Source organism: Malaclemys terrapin, chromosome 2 (genome assembly GCF_027887155.1).
Source record: "Malaclemys terrapin pileata isolate rMalTer1 chromosome 2, rMalTer1.hap1, whole genome shotgun sequence".
NCBI lineage: Eukaryota > Metazoa > Chordata > Testudines > Emydidae > Malaclemys > Malaclemys terrapin.
In genome coordinates, this window is record NC_071506.1 from 255275119 (window position 1) to 255296068 (window position 20950).

Genomic DNA, 20950 nt, shown 5'->3' on the forward strand with positions numbered 1-20950 from the left:
GTCTTCTAGAATTGAACACCAGTTTTATAGTCAAATACTTTCTAATCTTATTAAATACTGTAAAGTGTACTTGTATTGTGAGTATTGCAGTATGACTCAGATTTCCCACCATATTTATGACTTTCTTTATTGAAACATATCCCTCCACTAAATTGTAGTTTTCCTCTTCCTTATATTTGACAAATATCTAAAATAACCTTGTTATATCAAAATGGATGGGAAAATGTTATTTTGTCCAAATTTAATCCGTTGATAACTCTTGCTTTTGTGGCCTCTCTTAGTTGGAACTTCAGTTCTTCTGCTTTCAACTCCCTAAATTCTAGTGACCTGATAGCCGAGTCTCTTCTGGAGAAATCTGAATTGAACTACTCAGATAGATACATGAATTGAATCTTACAAATAGATTATTTTAAATTTTATAGTTAAATTATTGGTAGAACGTGGAAGATATTTTTACATAGCTGCATCATATATGCTATATGTAAATCAAAGACTGATTGAAATTGTTCATGGAATTTTCAAACTTTCCCTTAATAGAGATCCATAGTGAAGTGTATTAAGTATACGGATGTGAGTGAGGATAAAAAGAAGATACACTGCACTTTTAATTAAAACATTGACATACTTCCATGCTCTGAAATACAGATATGTTTAATTTGTATAGAAACTTTCATGGTGAATTATATTTGTGTGTTTTAGGGACCAGTTACTCTCCACAAGAAAATTCACATAACCACAGTGCTCTTCATAGCTCAAATTCACATTCTTCTAATCCAAGCAATAATCCAAGTAAAACTTCAGATGCAGTAAGTATTAATGGTCATCAATGTCCAAATATGCCTTGCCCGGTTTTATATACGCCATTTTTGCTATTTTCGATTAAATTATGGAGGGTGAAGTTCTGCATATTTTATTGAATTAGTAAACTCAAGTGGCAATTATATACTAAAAATGGAGGGAACAGCATCACAAATTGCATTTGGCAGAGGTTATATGTTGTTAGATGGTTTCAGTATAGCTAATTGTCATTGGGGTTTCCAGATGTACCTGTCTTGCCTTTGACAGTTTTAATCGAAAAGATATATAGCAATTGAAAAAAATACGTTCCCTAAATATATCATTGGCAAGGATCTTACTCTAGTATTTTGGTTCCACAGCAGTAGACTGACCCAACTCCCCAGGCTCTTTATTTTTTTGGAACCTTATGGGAAGCAGTAATAGGGTTTTCAGCCTTATTGCTTACTGGCTAGGCACACCACTTCCTATGCTTCAAGCACTCGGTTACCAAAAATTGCTGTGATTACGCTGGTTGATGTATGGGGAAAAACAGAGATAATCCTCCAAATATTATTTTGTAAAATATAACAAAAAGGTTAAATATTTTTTTATTTTACATCATGTGGACATTCTGAGGAGGTTCTTCAGTTGCAGAAATGTAAGATCCAAAATCATTAGCATGCTGAAGACTTCATTGTAGAGAGTAGTGATGTTACAATGATCCAATGAATGTAGCACTAGATCTCAATTTATGCTATAATTTAGTCAAGTTGGTAAGATGATAGGAAAACCTGTGAATTGTTTGAAGCAGCTGGAAGCGGTACTGTTGTGGGAGGTGATAGAGGAGGGACATTACGTTGTCCCTTACGTACATTGGTAGTGTTTCAAAGTTGATGTGAAGGAAAAAGTCTATACATATTGCAACTTTGAATATAGTAGAATCTATATAACTTATTTAAAAACGGTCAAGTAGTGGTTTCTCCAACATTGTTGTTCATATTTTCAAAGTCCTACGATTCTGCGGATGACTGGTCTGAGCACATCAGCTCTTCTGGCAAAAAATACTACTATAACTGCCGAACAGAAGTTTCACAATGGGAAAAACCAAAAGAGTGGCTTGAAAGGTATAGATTTGCTTTTATTTATTAATCAAAGTATATAATCTAGAAAACATTGTACTTGATTTGAGTTTTTACTTTATTTGTATTTTTTGCAGAGAACAGAGACAAAAAGAAGCAAGCAAAATATCAGTTAACAGTTTCCCAAAAGATAGGGACTACAGAAGAGAGGTGATGCAGGCAACAGCTGCCAGTGGGTTCGCCAGTGGAAGTATGTTTTTTTTGTTTTGTTTTTTGACAATTTAATGCTCTTGGTTTGTATGCGTTGCATACTTCCTCTCAGTACTTTCCTTTGCCAAACTAAAAAAAAAAATCCCTCTTCTCTAGCATGTGCTTTTTGTGGCAGTGAGTCAAGGTGGCCCAGCTTTTCCTAAAATCTATTGCAACTACAGACAACTTCTCCAAATGTTCTTGCCCACTGATGATGTTGTCTGAGTAGCTTTGAGCCTATCCAACTAGAACATTCAATTATATCAATGTTCCGTGTTAGTATTCCTTTTTTGTAATTATCACTCCCTCACTATATGTGTAGCATTTGTCCTTCAGGTTGAAGACACAATCTTTTTCTGTAGCTGCTGTGATAGTCTTCTTCCAGTATTTTTTTCTTCAGTACTTAAGATACTAGAGGCTTAAAAGGGCCTGACTATTATCACTGTTTCTTCATAAATTGCAGGTGAGCAGCATACTAATATTTGGAGAAAATATAATCTGTTTTAACAGGTGCTGCACTATATAAAGGAAATGCACATTACAAGAATAGATGCAAAAATTGCATATTGCAATTAGGGCTGTCAATCACTGTTAACTCACTTGATTAACTCAAAACAAATTAACTCGATTAAAAAATTAATCGTGATTCGTCACACTGTTAATAGAATACCAATTTAAACTTATTACATATATTTGGATATTTTTCTACATTTTCAAACATATTGATTTCGGTTACAACACAGAATACAAAGTGTATAGTGCTCACTTTATATTATTTTTGATTATAAATATTTGCATTGTAAAAAAGAAAAGAAATAGTATTTTTCAGTTTACCTCATACAAGTACTGTATTGCAGTGTAAAACTTTAGAGCCTACAAGTTCACTCAGTCCTACTTCTTGTTCAGCCAATCAGTAAGACAAACAAGTTGGTTTACCTTTATGGGAGATAGTGCTGTCCGCTTCTTATTTACAGTGTCACCTGAAAGTAAAAACAGGTGTTCCTATGGCACTTTTGTAGCTGGCGTTGCAAGGTATTTATGTGCCAGATATGCTAAACATTTGCATGCACCTTCCGTGCTTGACTCACCATTCCAGAAGACATGCTGATGACGCTTGTTTAATTAAAAAAAAAAAAAAAGGGGCAGTAAATGTGTGACTGAACTCTTTGAATTGTATGTCTCCTGCTCCATGGTTTTACCTGCATTCTGCCATATATTTCATGATATGGCAGTCTCAGGTGACGACCTGGCATACGTTGTTCAATTTAAGAACATTTTCATTGCGGATCTGACAAAACTCAAAGAAGGTACCAATATGAGTTTTCTAAAGAGAGTTATAGCACTCAACCCAAGGTTTAAGAATCTGAAGTGTCTTCCAAAATCTGAGAGGGACGGAATGTGGAATATGCTGCCAAAAGTCTTAAAAGAGCAATACTTTAATTTTGAAAATACAGAACCCAAACCACCATAAAGGAAAATCAAACTTCTGTTGATGGCATCTGACTCATGATGATGAATTTGCTTTGGGTTGTTATGGAGCAGAACCCGTCATCAGTATGGAAGCATGTCTTCTGGAATGGTGGTCGAAGCATGCAGGGGCATACAAATGTTTAGCATATCTGGCATGTAAATACCTTGCAGTGCCGGCTACAACAGTGCCATGTGAATACCTGTTCTCAATTTCAGGTGGTGATGTAAATAAGAAGTGGACAGCATTATCTCCCGTAAATGTAAACAAACGTGTTTGTCTTAGCGATTAGCTGAACAAGAAGTAGGACTGAGTGCACTTGTAGGCTCTAAAGTTTTACATTGTTTTATTTTTGAATGCAGTATGTAAAAAATAAGAATTCTGCATTTGTAAATTGCACTTTCACATTGAGATGGCACTACAGTACTTGTATGAGGTGAATTGAAAAATACCATTTTTTAGCTTTTTTATGGTGCAAATATTTGTAATAAAAATAATATAAAGTGAGCACTGTACACTTTGTATTCTGTGTTGTAATTGAAATCAATATATTTGAAAATGTAGAAAAACATCCAAAAATATTTAAATAAATGCTATTCTATTATTAACAGTGTGATTAAGACTGAGATTAATTGTGGTAATTTTTTAAAATCATTTGACAGCCCTAATTGCAATAAATATTTGCTTTTGTACATTTCATGTCAATTTGCATCATTGCCAGTGGTAAGGTTGCATGACAGATGAGAAACTAGCAATCAGGAAGGATGAAACATTGTGCTCCAATATAACATATTAAAGTCACTGTTATGTGACAGCATGCAAATTAAGAAGTTCATATATGTTATACTGTTTTAAGTTTTATATTCTGCTAATCAAAAGTGGCTTGAAGCTGAATTCCAGTCCATTTTTTTATCTTTTAAAAACAATTCAAAATTCGGTTGTATTTAAAAAACAAACAAAAAAAACCCGACAGGAGACCAACATGGCATATAGAAGAGAAATTCATAAAACATGAAAATTTTGCGCTGAGATGTCTGCCATAATTTAGTCTCTCCGATTAAATATAGCATATGTAAATATTTCATTTTGGTCGGTGTGTTAATGGAATCTTTAAAAATTACCTTAGAAACTAGAAAACTCTCTACAAAATAGTTTGTCCTTAAGAAGATTACTTTACTGGCATTCTAAATTGGGCAAAGGTCTAATAGTGTTTGAGAAGGTGCATGTTGTCAGTGAGTAAAACCAGATTGTCTTGTTTGCCAATACTGAGCTGTAGTAGCTATTGTGCTGGCAGTTGAGATTTTTAAAAAAAATAATGAAAGCCTAATCAAATTTAAACATTAGCATGCTGCTGAATTAGTCATAATCCTTGCAGTGTTAGTGAAGTTTCTAACTTAATCTTTTTTTTTTCTTATTGCAACATTCTTTGTGAACCCTGCAACAGTGGAAGACAAGCATTCCAGTGATGCCAGTAGTATACTCCCTCAGAATATTTTGTCTCAGACAAGCAGACACAATGATAGAGACTACAGACTGCCAAGAGCAGAGACTCACAGTAGTTCTACTCCAGTACAACATCCCATCAAACCAGTGGTTCATCCAACATCTACCCCAAGCACTGTTCCTCCTACTCCATTTTCTCTACAATCTGATCACCAGCCAAAGAAATCTTTTGATGCTAATGGAGCATCTACTTTATCAAAACTGCCTACACCCACATCGTCCATCCCTTCTCAAAAAACAGATAGAAAAGGTATGTCAGAAAACTACTTTTAATACTGCTCAATGTTGCAAATTGAATTTGAGTTGTTGGTTAGAAAGTCTGACTTCTAGAATTTAAACATGTTTTTCCTGTTTCCTATGCTTGAAACAGTTAATTCAGTCATGATTTTTGTGATTCAGATTGTCAGTTTCACATTAAACCATGTTTGTCATAATCTGCTGATCTGACAGAACTTTGAATTCTGAACTTTGAATTAGATAGAGCAGAAGAGACCGTTGTGATCATCTAGTCTGACTTCCTTTATAACACAGGCATATGACTTTCCTGAATTAATTCTCACCTGAACTAGAGTGATCTTTCAGAAAAACATTGACACTTATAGGTTTGCCATTTACATGCATATACTGCAAACAGTATTTCAATTGATCTCCACTAAAAGGGTGCCTAAAATCCTTTTTATGTTATTTTGGAACTTTGCAGTTACTCCAGTTGTCAGCATAGCTGTAGGATTAATGTTTCAAAGCCATCTTGGACCCATGCGTTTTCTGTCAAAAGTATCTTGTTGGGATTCCAGTGACAAACTACTTAAGTTTCCCTATAGTGCTACAGGGGAATATGACCAGTACATCTGTGGAAATCAACTGATCAGTTACACTCTTCTATATATAAGAAGTTTGATCGTGAAGAAATGGGTGATATTCTTTAATTTTGTTAACTGTCTTTATAATCTAGTAAGTCTTAAAATGCCTAAAGGTTAACTGTTTGTTTGTTCCTGAAACATCTAGAGGCACTAGGCAAAGATAAGGACCCCTTTATGCTTGACACTGTTCAGACTGGAATTTTGAATGTTATGAATAATGAAATTCACTTTCATAGAGAGGAGGAACTGAGTGAGAATGTTAGACTAGGGGTGCTTGGTACTAGTGACCCTGAGGTACTTCAGTTCAGCATAGGCTGTGTCTATACTACAAACTGTTTGGGGAACAAAGTTACTGCTGCATAAAGCCACCATAGCTAGTGTATTGCTTGTGTGTGCGCATGCTTGACTCCTTGCGTCTGAGCTGTGCATACTCATCGGGACTACTTGTATTGTTCCTATGCACCATCACGGAGACCTGCACATCCATGGGAACAACTACTCCATCTTCCCCAGAGCCACTGTTACCCCATGCCATGGGGAACCCCACAACCTCCTGTGGAGTTAGCTTACTGGCCATCTTGGGGGCCTTGGGCACAGCATCCTCCTTTATAACCCGCCCAATCCATGAGAGTCGCCACTTGCTTCCCTCCAAGGGATCCATCGAGCAGGTTTGCAGAACCAGTAGCAGAGGAAGAATCTTATACGGAGTCCCGGTGGTTCTGCCAGGGCTGGCTAGATTCCCACCATCCTCACTGGATGAGGATGTAATTGTCATCTACCTCTCCACCAGATGACTTCAGACGATTCCAGGCGCTTCTAAGGAGAGTTGCTGGGGAACAACTATCCCATTGGAGGAGATTCAAGACTTGCAGTATAAACTTCTGGATATCCTTCACACGTTGGCATTGGTGAGAATAGCTCTCCTAATGAATGATGCCATGTTGGAGCCAGCCAGAAATGTATGGCATACCCCTGTCATGTGTACCACTACTCCTAAAGGATCAGAGAAATGATAGTACGTCCTGACCAAAGGATCAGAATTCATGTTCTCTCACCCTGATCCAAACTCATTGGTTCTCTGCAGAACTCTGCAGCAACCTGTCTAAACAGCAACACCTTCAAGCTACTACTGCAGAAAAGGAAGGGAAGCATCTTGATCTTCTGGGGAGGAAAGTCTTACCTTCCTCCAGTATATAGTTCAGGATGGCCAATTATCAAGCTCTCCTGGCTAAGTATGACTTCCTGAATTATACTAAGTTGGAGGAATTTGCTAATACCCTGCCACAACGAGATTGTGCCCATTTCTAGGCCTTCATCAAGGAAGGGAAACTTCTAGCCAGAACTGCTCTCCAGTCCACAGTAGATGCAGTTGATACCTGCTCCAAGGCCATGGCTACAGCTATGATGTTGTGTAGGGAGTCCTGGCTTCACGCTTCTGGTTTTCCAGTGCAGGTCCAGAACACCATTGAGGACCTTTGACGAATCCCATCTTTTCAATCAAAAGACAGATGAGTCTTTACATACAATGAAAGACTCCAGGAGTACCTTCCGCTTGTTGGAAATATACACTCCTGCCCTGAAACAGAAGTTCTACTGCCCGTCGTCCGCCCAAACGTACAGGCCTTCTCAGTTTTATCAGAGACCTTATGAACTGCCACATAAATGACAAAAGACTTGAAGATCTCGTTTCCTGGTCCCACCTCAAAGGCTTCCTTGTGTTGTGGAAAAAGTCACCCACGCATCCACTTTGATCAGAGACTCAAGCCTGAGGCCCGTTTATTGTATACATACCAACGCGTTGGGGGTAGCAGTCAGATACTGCTCCCCTGAAACAGAGTACGCTGAGTCTTTTTAAAGCCGAAAACCACAAACAAATTACACATCATTTATGCAGCGATAACCATATTAGGAATAGGAGAGTTAAGGTCTTTCCGATCTTCCCGACACACTTTTGCAGCCTTCCCAGAATAGGCTGCAAATTGAGTGAAGGGCTTCTTGGTGGTTTCTGACAATGCTGTTACTTTTCCTTATATGGGGTGCCGTTACACAAATGTTCCAGGCAGGGTACAGTTACATAATGGGGTGTTTATGTAATTTGAGTGAGGGGAGGCATGGTTACACAAAAGGGGTAAGGGGAGGCATGATTAGTCATTTTATCTGATTGCCTTATGCTTATTGCTTCACACAAGCGGTTATTATATTTTTAACAGTCATGAACACACACCCTATTATTGCTGTTGCTGGGGCTTTCTATCCTCCTCGTTGGCCCCCCTCCCTCCTCTGGTCATAGCCTTTGCTTGTCACTGATCGGGAGCACTGAGTTTGGTTTAGGCTTGTGGCCTGTAGGGCGAGTCAGTGTTGACTTTAAGGCCTGTATTAATAGGGTGGACCAGGTCAATTTTTTTCACACTTGTCTCAAACCCAGCCTCAGACCAAGTGGTATTTTTGATGCAAGCTTGAGAGCCACCAACCACGGAGCCTAACACCTTGCGACCCTTCCATTCCCTTTGGGGGTTGCTTTTTCCATGCTTGGAGTGCAATAATGGACAAATGGGTGCTGAATGTCATCTACCATAGCTATATGATCAAGTTTGTAACGCTAACTTCTCCAAAACCCTCCTCCCCACCCCTTTTGGGACTACTCTCGTGACAATATTCTCATCCAAGAAGTCGACTCCTTCTTACAATGAGGAGCAATAGAACGCGTCCCACTAGAATATCAAGGAATAGGATTCTACTCAATTTACTTCCTGATTCCCCAAAAGGAGGGCAGTTGGAGACCAATCCTTGACCTCAGCCACCTCTGTCATTTCATTCATAAACTCAAGTGTTGCGTGGTTACTTTGGCAGCGATAATTCCATCTCTAGAAAAAGACATGTTCATGGCTTGCTTCCACACCGACATTCACCCTGCCCAGACGTTTTCTCAGATTAACGGTGGGCGCCAACTATTTCCAATACCAAGTACTTCACTTTGGAATAGCTACCATTACCAGAGTCTTCACCAAAATATTTTCTGTAGTAGCAGCTTATGTCAGGTGTTATGGTCTCTGTTTTTCTGTACCTCTGTTTTTCTGTACCTCCTGGCTGCCAAATTGCACTAAGAAGCCCATGCACCAACCTCAACCTCCTTGCTTCACTGGGAGTCAGCATCAACATTGAGAAATCAATCCTCAACCCCATGCAGTCATTGGACTTCATTGGGACTGCCATAAACTCTACCATAGCACGAGCATACCTTCTCACAGACAAATTTCAGGAGATGAATGTCCTATCTCTCATCAGGAACAACCCTTAAGTACCAAGTATCAGCGGGGTAGCCGTGTTAGTCTGGATCTGTAAAAAGCAACAGAGTCTCCTGTGGCACCATTAAGACTAACAGATGCATTGGAGCATAAGCTTTCGTGGGTGAATGCCTACTTCGTCGGATGCATGACGAAGTGGGCATTCACCCACGAAAGCTTATGCTCCAATACATCTGTTAGTCTTAATGGTGCCACAGGACTCTGTTCCTTAAGTACCAGGCAGGACTTGCCTGTCTCTTGTCCACATGGCTTCGTGTACCTACGTGACCTTCGCTGCCTTCAGATTTGGCTCCAGTCCATGTATTCACTGAACCATCACTCTATGGATCTCAGGCTGACCGTTCTGGCCAGGGTACTGTCGTCCATCCTATGGTAGACTGACCCACATGTATGTGTGGAAGTACCCTTTCTTTCCTTCTCCCCAAAGAAAATTATCATTACCAATGCGTCTTTAGTTGGCTGGGGAGCCCATATGGACACCTTTGAGTATCCAGGATGCACCTCAGGCTTATGGAACTTTGAACAGTATGAAAAGGTTTGCAAATCCTTTTTCCAACTCACTTGCTCTCACCATGTCCTGATCATGTCAGACAACATCACCACTGTTTAATATATCAAGGAACAAGGGGGACATGGAAGAGCAAGATCCTCCACTCTGTGCACAGACAAGTTGAAATTCTGGACCTGATGCATCAAACATCAGATCACCCTATCCACAGCCTATCTTCCAGAGATGTAGAATGTACTTGTGGATTCACTCAGCAGACACTTTGCGATCGACCACGAAGGGGAAATTCACGATACAGTGCTGCACAACATTTTTGAACAACTGCGGACCCCAACCAGAGACCTGTTTGCTTCTCAGACCAACAGCAAGTGCACCACGTACTACTCCAAGGGAGCCATTGGTTATCGTTCCTGGGGCAATGCTCTCCTACTCTCTTGGTCAGACCAGCTCAATTATGTTTTTCCTCCACTGCTGCTCCTGCCTCGAGTGCGCCACAAAATCTGAAAAGGCAAGGCAATGGTCGTTCTTATCACCCCCCTTCCGCCACAGACAATTCTGATTCCCCAGTTTCCTGCACATGTCCTGTCCACCAATTCCCATCCTGAACTTCTGACCCAGTACAGTGGTATCTCACTCCACCTAAGGGCATGGTACTTGGATGGGCATCTACTCTAGAATGGACATGCTCCTCAGCTATACAAGACATCTCTCTAACAGCGGGAAGGACTGCACTAGACAATGTTACCAGACTAAACGGAGACTTTTTCGTCTTGGGCTAACATAAAGGAGTTCTACCAGAAGTGGCAGAAATTCCCCGAATTCTCGACGACGTATCTCTAAAGTCATTGGGTCTTGCCCATAGCACTTTGACAGTCCACCTGACGGCAATCAGCACATTCCATCCACCTGTGAAGAGTTGCTCTGATTTTACACATCTGCTAACCACTAGATTTTGGAAGAGCTGCCTCAGAACCTTCCCTCCCCTCCAGATGGTCAGACCTCAATGGGCCTTGAATTTGGTACTCTTGGCTTCAATTAAATCCCCACTTTGAGCCACTGGCATCTTCCTCCACGTGTCTCCTTTCCATTAGTCACCTTCCTGGTTGCTATTACTTTGGCAAGAAGAGTTTGTGAACTCGGAGCTATGATAGCAGATCTGTCGTTCACAGAATTCCACAAAGATAAGATCTCTTTATGTCTACACCTTAAATTTGTACAAAAGGTGGTATCCCACTTTAACTAATCCATTCACTTACCTGTTTTCTTCCCAAAACCACATACCTCTGCAGAAGAACACCAACTCCATTCCCTTGACATCCAGCAAAACGTATCCGGAAGTCCCCTAGACTGTTTATTGCAGTAGCCAAGAGACTAGGGACAGGCCAGCTCCAGGAGGATTTCTGGCTGCATCAATCTCTGCTATCAGCTGTCGGGCCTTCCTCCCCACCAGAGAGAGATGGGCTCACTGCACTAGAGCTCAGGCTACTGGCACAGCCTCCCTTCAGGATGTGCCTCTCATAGACATATATAGAGCAGCCAAATGGAATTCTGTGCACACCTTAGCAACACACTACTTGCCTTGGCAAAACGCTACGCCAGGGCTTAGCATCAGATGCCTCCTTTGGCACGGCAGTTCTCTGCACAACCCTTCCATACCCCTCATCACTCCCTCCTTCAACCTAGGCACTACTTATCAGTCACCCTCAGTGGAATACAATAGAAACAATCACTCAAAAAAAAAAAAAAAAAGAAAAAAAAGTTACTTACCTGTAACTGGAGGTTCTTTTGAGATGTGTGGTTCCCTACCTGTATTCCACTTCCCATCCTCCTTCCCCTCTGCTTCGGGTCTGTCAGAATCACAGTAGAGGAAGAACTGGAAATGCGGTCCTTCTACCCTGTCCTTTATTGCCTTGTATGGAAACATGAGGTGAGCGAGGGCCCATGCGCAGCCCATTGGACAGGTATCAGAGGGGTAGCCATGTTTGTTGCTTTTTATAGATCCAGACTGAGTCCTATGGCACCTTTAAGACTAACAGATGTATTGGAGCATAAGCTTTCGTGGGTGAATGCCCACTTCGTCGGATGCCCAGTGGACACTACTTTTAAAATTCTCCAACTCCAGGTGCATGGTGTGCATGCATAACTCCAAGTGGATTACAGATGGAGACCACATATCTTGCAGAACCTGCAGTGATGGGTAAATAACCTCCTCTTACACATGTTCCTGAGGTGCCTTCCCCTGCCTCAGGCTTCTCCAGGCTTGACTGCTGGGACTGACTGGACTGGAGTGGAGTCTCAAACAGATCCTGGTTTATGGCATAGCTGGACCCCTCCTCCCATTAGCATATCCTTTATCTTTCTCCTCCTCCTCCTCATTTATGTTTACGGCAGGGGCCTGTGACTCAGGCCCCTCGGAGGTATCCAGGGTGATGTGTGGAGTGGTATTGAGGTCACTACCAAGTACGACATGTAGCTCTTTGTAAAAGCAGCAGGTCTGCAGCTTGGCATTGGATCAACTGTTGGGCCTCCCTGGCCTTCTGATATGTCTGATGCAGTTCCTTCAATTTCATGAGGCACTGCTGCTGGTCCATGTTATATCCTTGCTCCGGTATCCCCTGTGCAGTCTGTATATAGATGTTCACCTTTCTATAGCTGGTCTGTAGCTGTGCTCACACAGCCTCTTCTCCCCATATCAGGTATCGCCTATCGACTCCAAGCTGGAACTTATCTGTAGCATGTAGTCAGCTGGGGAGTTGTGCTCAACAATGGAGAACGGCTAGGTGCACTTGTCAAGCTGGACAGTAGGAAAAAGCATTTGAAAAATTTGTGGGGCTTTAAAGGGGAGGGAGGCTTTCTGCTCTCTGTCACCCCTGAGCAGTGTAGTTCACAATTGACACCAGAACAATCATTGTCAGACATTGTGAGACATCGTCTGGAGGACTGTTAGGGATGACATAAGTAACAATGTCTTCATCTGCGCCGTATGAACCTCAGTACATCAACCCTGGCTCAACACTGCTCAAAGGAGGTGGTGTTACAATGTGTTTGTTATGGGGCACTTATCCAGGGGAAACAAATTTAAGTGTAGACACGTGCATAACTAGGTCGACGCAAGGCAGTTTATGTGAACCTAACTTTTGTAGTGTAGACCAGACCTTAGTAAGGAATTATTCTCAGAATGTAGCACTGTGAAACAGAATTACACTTCAGGAGAGTAATTTTGGAGGAATTAGAGATGCTGACGATGTATTATCCTTTAAACAGTATGCCCTGAAAGATTTTTTTTTTTAATGGCTTTTATTTGTAATGTGTGGTGTGTTTTTGTTTTTGTTTTTAAAATGAAGGGCTCAAATCTTGCATTCCTTCCCTTGACTCCACAGATGTTTTCCAGCATTTTTAAATAAAATATTGCAATTTTTAGTGCCTGAGACAGGAAATGCAACTGACTGTCAAGAAAACTGTTTAGCTCTACCCAAAAATGTTATCAGATGTGCAGAATAAGAAACTGAAAATACAGAGAATTTTTTACTAAATTTCTTTTTTAGTAATTTTAGGTGTTTCAGTTTTTACATAAAATAGTTGTAACAGACGTTCGCTGTTAAAAAAACAAAAAAACCTTCTCGTGAAAAATAGGCAACCAAATGTATATGTTAATGAAGGCTTGCAGGGGGAAAAGATACTAAAAAGGAAATCAGCACCTCCACTAAACAAGATGCACTGGTGTATATACAGAGTTGTTCGAGTGCTCATATCGATTCCAATTAGGTGTGTGTGCGCTGCGTGTACGATCGTCGGAAGATTTTTACCCTAGCAACACTCGGTGGGTCGGCTGAGGCGCCCCCTGGAGTGGTACCCTTACAGCGCCGGATATATGCCCCTGCCGACCCAGTGCCCCCTCAGTTCCTTCTTACCGCCCGTGACGGTCGTTGGAACTGTGGAATGCGGCATAACTGATCTCCACTTCCCTAGCTCTTTACTCGTTTTTTTTCTCTAGTTGTATTATAGTTCTTAGTAGTTTCTAGTTGTAGTTTAAAGTTTATAGTTAGTGTATATAGTAGTTGGAGGACAGGGGGGGTTTCTCCCCTCCCTCCTTCCAGGTACCCGGGCTCATGCCTAGTTCTCTGGGTTTCAAGCCCTACTTGGCCAGCCTTAAGGCGATGCCTACAGGAGACCCCCACGACTCCTGTCTGAAGTGCCTGGGGGAATCCCATCAACCAGATAAGTGCCGTATCTGTAAGGCATTCAAGTCGCGGACAGAAAAGGAGCGTGACTTTCATTTAAAACAGCTCCTTATGGAAGTGGCACTTAGCCCAGTGCCTATAGCACCGTGCGCAGACCAGGTGCCATCGGTCTGAAGCACCCCTCCAGCACTGGAACGACCCAGCACCAACAAAGACTCCCGGCACCAGATGTCTCCGGCACCGGGACAGACGCGACACCGCTCGCTGTCTCCGGGGTTCAAGAAGCAGCACAAACCACCTGCTGCCTATGCCCCCATTGGAGCAACGCCCCGTGCCGGACCGCCCCGCGAAGGCTCCAACTCCAGCACCATCGATTCCGGCTCCGCAAGCACCGTTGAGTCCAGTGCACACAAGCTCCCTGGTGCACACCGTGGTCGAGCTTGGTCCGCCGTCCACTCTGGAGACCTTCTCCACCGCTCGCGACCTGATCGCACTGACTGAGCTGGGACCGTCTCACCTTCCGGCACCGCCGGTGCGGACTGGGGAAACCCACCTTCATGCGCCCTCCATCTCCGAGCGAGACAGGTCGGCACCCATCTCGGTCCCACTCCAGGTCGCAGTTCCGATCCCATCGATGGTCTCGGACTCGGCACCGCTTGCAGTCCCAGCACCAATCCCCATCTCGGCGCCGGTCGTACTCGCGGCGGTGCTTCGCCACATGAAGGTCTCCCTCCCGGTATGATTGGTACTGGTCCAGCTCCCGGCACCGATCCTCTCGCAGCTGATCTCGGCACCGCCCAGCCCATAGATCTTCGTCAAGATCTATATCGGCCTCCTGGCACCGATATGACCGTCGGTCCCGATCGCGGTACTGCTCGAGACCGTGGCACCGGTCTCCATCTCCCAGGTGCGGAGCGACAGCGTGGGACAGTGCGACTCAGCATGTGCGTTCGGCCCCGCCTTGGTCTTCACGACCAAATTCAACGTCGTCCCAAGCAGGGAGCGGCTACCACGTACAGGGCCAAGACACGGATGGTGCTAGCCAGGGGCAAGACAAAGGACAGGATCCTGACCATGGACCCCCACAATGGTCCTTTTGGACCCCTTGGGCACACCACCAGGCCCAAGGGGTCCCCTTGGGCTTCTCGCTCTGCCCACTTGGGAGCCCCGGGTGCTGGAGGCCACTATGAGCCGCCCTCCCCCAGTGGCCTCGGAGGCGACAGCCCTGCCCTCAGATCAGGTCCATGCCCCTAGTGTGGTGGACCTAGGGCAACAGTACCCTCCCCAAATAGACAGTCCCCAGCATCCATTAGTCCCGGGGGTGTCCTCCTCATCCTCGCCTGATGAGGCGGTGGCAGGCACATCCTCTTCTGGCCCACCACCTATAGATCTTCGTGCACACCAAGAATTGCTATGTAGGGTGGCACAGAACATGAACCTCCAGGTGAAGGACGTGGTGGAAGTCGAGGATCCGGTGGTGGACATTTTATTGGCCGATGCCCCCACACGTGTAGCCTTGCCGTTTATTCAGACCATCCAGGCTAATGCCAATACGATCTGGCAGTCCCCAGCGTCTATTCCTCCCACTGCCAGAGGAGTGGAGAGGAAGTACTTGGTTCCCTCCAAGGACTATGAATACTTGTATATTCACCCCCAACCTTGCTCCCTTGTTGTACAGTCTGTGAATGAGAGGGAGAGACACGGCCAGCAAGCGCCAGCCCCTAAGTCCAAGGACGCGAGGATTTATTCGGGCGCAAGATATATTCAACTGGTGGCCTACCGCTCAGGATAGCTAACCAGTAGGCCCTCTTGAGCCGTTATAATTATAACACCTGGAACTTGATGGGGAAGTTCAAGGAGTCGGTTCCTCAGGAGTCCAGGGAGGAGTTTGGGGCCTTGCTAGAGGAGGGCAAGACAGTAGTGAGGACATCCCTGCAGGCATTGATAGAAGCGGCGGACTCGGCGACTATGACCCTAGTCTCGGGCGTGGCTATGCACCGTATCTCGTGGCTGCAGGTATCTGGTCTTCCACCGGAGCTGCAGCAGACAATTCAGGACCTGCTTTTTGATGGCCAGGGGTTATTTTCAGACAAAACTGACCCTAGACGTCAGAGTCTGAAGGATAACCAGGCCATCATGCGCTCATTGGGCATGCATACCCTGGTGACACAACGTAGACCCTTCCGGCCCCAACCATAGCGCACCTACCCTAACCCGTGACAGGACTTGGCCAGGAGATGTGGCCATAGTGCTAGGAGGTGACAATCTGGTCCTCAACCAGGCCAGAATCAGGGCCCCCCAAAACCATCAGCAGGCCCCAAGCAAAACTTTTGAAGGTGCGTCCGAGGGCGGAGCACCAGTCTCCTTGCAGGATCCTTTCCCGCCTTTCTTCAACTGCCTCTCCTATTTCCTCCCTGCGTGTTCCCGCATAACGTCAGACCGCTGGGTCCTACGCACGGTGGAAACTGGATACCATCTTCAGTTTTTTGCCCTTTCCACCCTCCTTCCCTGTCCCTCTTCAGGGACCCCTCTCACGAGCAACTCCTCTTACAGGAGGTACAGGCTCTCCTGTCTATTGGAGTGGTGGAAGAGGTCCCAAGGGATTTGAAGGGCAGGGGATTTTACTCCTGTTACTTCCTAATCCCCAAGGCAAAGGGGGGACTATGACCCATCCTGGACCTGGGCGGACTCAACAAATTCATGGTAAAGTTGAAGTTCCGCCTGGTTTCCCTGGGGACCATTATCCCTTCCCTGTATCCTGGAGACTGGTACGCCGCCCTCGACATGAAGGACGTGTACTTCCACATAGCGATTTACCCGCCGTACAGGCGCTTCCTCCGCTTTGTGGTCAACCAACAACATTTCCAATTTGCCATCCTCCCCTTCGGCCTGTCCACAGCGCCAAGGGTCTTTACAAACTGCATGGCCGTCGTAGCGGCCTCGCTCAATCGGCATCGGATACAAGTGTTTCCGTACCTCGACGACTGGCTCATTTGGGATCGTTCCGAGCTCCAGGTACGGTCTCGTGTTCGGTTTGTCATGAGCTTGTTCAGACAGCTGGGCCTACTGCTCAGCGCCAAAAAGTCCACTCAGCAGCCAACCAAAAGAATAGACTTCATTGGAGCGATCCTGGACTTGAATCTCGCCAGGGCATGCTTACCGCAGGCCCACTTCCAGTCCGTGTTGACCATTATTCATGGTCTCCAAAGCTTCCCGACCTCGACAGCATGCACGTGCCTTGGTCTACTGGGCCACATGGTGTCGTGCACCTTCGTAACCAGACATGCCAGACTATGTCTCCGTCCACTTCAGGCCTGGCTCTCGTCAGTGTACCATCCAGGCCGAGATAAGTTGGACACAGTACTCACGGTGCCGACGGAGGTATCCTCTCTGGGTTGGTGGCTAAACCCCAGCTTTGTGTTCGGGGGGGGGGGGGGGGGGGGGGAGGGATGCCATTCCATGCCCCACAGCCCTCTCTAGTCCTGACCACGGACGCATCATCTCTGGGCTGGGGCGCTCACCTCGCGGACCTTCGCACGTAGGGCCTTTGGTCCACACAGGAGATAACCCTGCACGTCAACGTACAGGAACTGAGAGCGGTACACCTGGCGTGTCAGGTAGTCCGCGAACACCTTCAGGGTCGTTGTGTCACAATCTTCACAGACAACACAACGGCCATCTTTTACATCAACAAACAAGGGGGAGCGCAGTCGTTTCCCCCCCCCCCCCCCCCCATCAGGAAGCCATTCACCTGTGGGAATTCTGCATAGCCCACTCGATCGACCTGGTGGCGTTGTTTGTCTCAGGAGTCCAGAACGCCTTGGCAGATCGCCTCAGCAGGTCCTTCCTGGCTCATGAGTGGTCGATTCATCCGGACGTTATCCATTCTGTTTTCCGGAAGTGGGGGTTTCCCCCTGTAGATCTTTTTGTGTCTCGCGAGAACTGCAAGTGCCAGGTGTTCTGTTCTCTCCAGGGATGCTCCCCGGGCTCCCTATCGGGCGCCTTCGCTATGCAGTGGAAAGACTATCTGTTCTATGCCTTTCCTCTGTTCCCATTAGTTCACAAGGTCCTTCTCAAATTGCGACGAGACAAGGCCCGCTTAATTTTGATTGCCCCGGCGTGGCCAGACAACATTGGTACACCACACTCCTCGATCTGTCGGTGACCAAACCAATTCCTCTATGTTGTGGCTGGACCGGAGCATGGCAAACTGTGTCATCCGGATCTGCAGTCCCTCCATCTCACAGCATGGATGCTGCATGGCTAAATCAATGTGAGCTGTGTTGCTCCCGTTCAGTGCAGCAAGTACTGTTGGGTACCAGAAAGCCCTCTACTAGGTCCACATACCTGGCCAAATGGAAGCGCTTCTCCTGCTGGTGTGCCCTGAGCAATACTGTCCCTCTGGAGGCGCCAGTCCTACTATCCTAGATTATCTCTGGTCCCTGAAACAGCAAGGGCTGTCTGTCTCATCCATCGGAGTACACCTAGCAACGATTTCAGCCTTCCACCAGGGTGAAAATGGGTGTTCAGTTTTCTCCAATCCCATGGTCAGCAGGTTCTGTACCCGCAAATTCGACATCCGGCCCCTATGTGGGACCTCAGTCTGGTCCTATCTAGACTCATGGGTGCCCCTTTTGAGGCGATGGCCACCTGCTCGCTTCTGTACCTTTCCTGGAAGACAGCCTTCCTTGTCGCTATCACCTCGGTGAGACGTGTCAGAGCTTCGAGCCCTCACTTCAGACCCACTGTATACGGTGTTCCATAAGGACAAGGTACAGCTGCAATCACACCCCGCCTTCCTCCCTAAGGTGGTGTCTGCCTTCCATGTCAACCAAGACATCTTCCTTCCGGTCTTCTTTCCGAAGCCACATGCTTCGCAGCGAGAGCAACAGCTGCATTCCCTAGATGTTCTTAGGGCTCTCATCTTTTACATCGAACGAACAAAACCTTTTGGGAGGACGTCCCAGCTGTTCGTAGTGGTGGCAGACCAGATGAAGGGCCTCCCAGTCTCCACACAGTGAATCTCGTCTTGGATTACATCATGCATCCATGAATGCCATAACTTGGCTGGGGTCCCAACTACGCAATTCATTGCCCACCCTACTCGGGCTCAAGCTTCGTCCTCCGCCTTTCTGACTCATGTGCCCATACAGGAGATCTGTAGGGCAGCAACTTGGTCATCCGTGCATACCTTCGCTTCCCACTATGCGATAGTGCAGCAGTCCAGGGGTGATGCTGCATTCGGTTCAGAGGTCCTCCGTTCCGCGACTTCTAACTCCGACCCCACCGCTTAGGTAAGGCTTGGGAGTCACCGAATTGGAATCGCTATGAGCAAGCACTCCAAGAAGAAAAGACAGTTACTCACCTTTTGTAACTGTTTTTCTTCGAGATGTGTTGCTCATATCCATTCCAAACCCGCCCTCCTTCCCCTCTGTTGGAGTAGCTGGCAAGAAGGAACTGAGGGGGCGCTGGGTCGGCAGGAGCATATATCCGGCGTCGTAAGGGCGCCACTCCAGGGAGCGCCTCAGCCGACCCACCGAGTGTTGCTAGGGTAAAAATCTTCCGACGATCGTGCATGTGGCGTGTGCACACCTAATTGGAATGGATGTGAGCAACACATCTCGAGAACAACAGTTACAAAGGTTAGTAACAGTCTTTTTTTGTGTGTGCAGTGTTCTCTGTGAGCAAAAACTGTATAAGGTTACTCTAGAACTAAGATTTTAAAAAATAGTTCATCTTGTTACTAAAGTTTGACATGTTTTTTACCTCTATGTGGTGGTGGATGTATCCTGATGTAAGAAGTTGAGGATGTTCCTTTCTTCGCACACTTCTTCTAGCTCTCTCCAGCTCTATGAATAGCATCATATTCAATTCCCCAATCAAAGGGCATTCCACTCAGAAATTTAGACTGAATGCTAGCAAGTAAATCCAGTACTACTTGTCATAATTCTAGCTAATTTTGTTGATAATCTAACCTTATTTTTCCTATGAGACTATATTGTGAGCAAAAATTACTCTTCCTGGGTTTCAGACAGAAAACAGATCAAAATTGCGCTGAAGAAAGTATTCAAGTTCATAACTAGCTATTTGTAGAATAGGGGAAGAGATGAGAGAGCTTATTGATTCAAGCCTGATGTTTCTCTCTCACTCACACACAAGATTGAATTATAGCTAAATTAACTCAACCATTAATATTTCTCAGGTATATAAACAAAATTCCACGCAGTTTATGGTGTGTAGAGGCTCATTCAGAAGACCCACACAATATTGCTGTCTGTTTTCTTTGGACATTAGTTCCATGGAACTTTTTGGCCAAAGATGCATACAAGGTCAAAGATACATAGAATTACCTACTGTGTTTTTAAAAAAAAAAAAAAAAAAAAAGGGAGGGGGGGAGTAGTCTTCCGCAATCCTATATAATGTTGGGTGATTTGTTTGCCTTTACTCATGTCCCAGAGGTGAGTGCTTATTATTATATCAATAGATAACTGTTGTTTTTAAAATTAAATACATTATTTTACATTTATATGACACCTTTAATCCTAAAGCACTTTACAAATATATACACACACACAGTTTGTAAAATGCTTTGGGATTAAAGGCATCATACAAATGTAAAATACTGGATTTAATTTTATCAAACTTCCAGATCAGTCAGTCATTATTTTATTTACTCTTCTGGAATCTGAAAATAGTTTGCTTTGCTTTGCTTTGCTAGACTTAGACTTGTGTTTTGTTCACTGATCCTTTGTACATTTCCTGCCATTAAAACCTTTCATTAAAAACTTGCAGTAGTGGAGAGTTCCTGAAGAACTATTTGACCTCTATTCTTTGGTTTGAGTGCTACAGTCAGAATCTGCAGCTTCTGTGCCCTCTGTGATGGCTATTTATTCAGAGAAAGTGGGGGTTGCTTTTCCTACTTTTTGGCTGTTCTATATGTAGGTTGCGTTACCTTTTTTCCCATTTCTAATTATGTGCTTTTTTTTTATCCTAACAGTGTGTCTGTCTGTATGGGATACT

General features: G+C 44.7%; 1 protein-coding gene across 2 annotated transcripts in view; it reads left to right on the forward strand.

Moving 5' to 3' along the window:
• Nucleotides 1–20950, forward strand: part of WAC (WW domain containing adaptor with coiled-coil) — a 107021-nt gene that overhangs the window by 44768 nt on the left and 41303 nt on the right. For both annotated transcript variants that reach the window (XM_054020787.1, XM_054020788.1), the window contains 4 exons: nucleotides 700–806; nucleotides 1786–1901; nucleotides 1994–2106; nucleotides 5018–5326. In XM_054020787.1, coding sequence (XP_053876762.1) covers nucleotides 700–806; nucleotides 1786–1901; nucleotides 1994–2106; nucleotides 5018–5326 — 645 coding nt within the window. The remainder of the gene's footprint in view (nucleotides 1–699; nucleotides 807–1785; nucleotides 1902–1993; nucleotides 2107–5017; nucleotides 5327–20950) is intronic.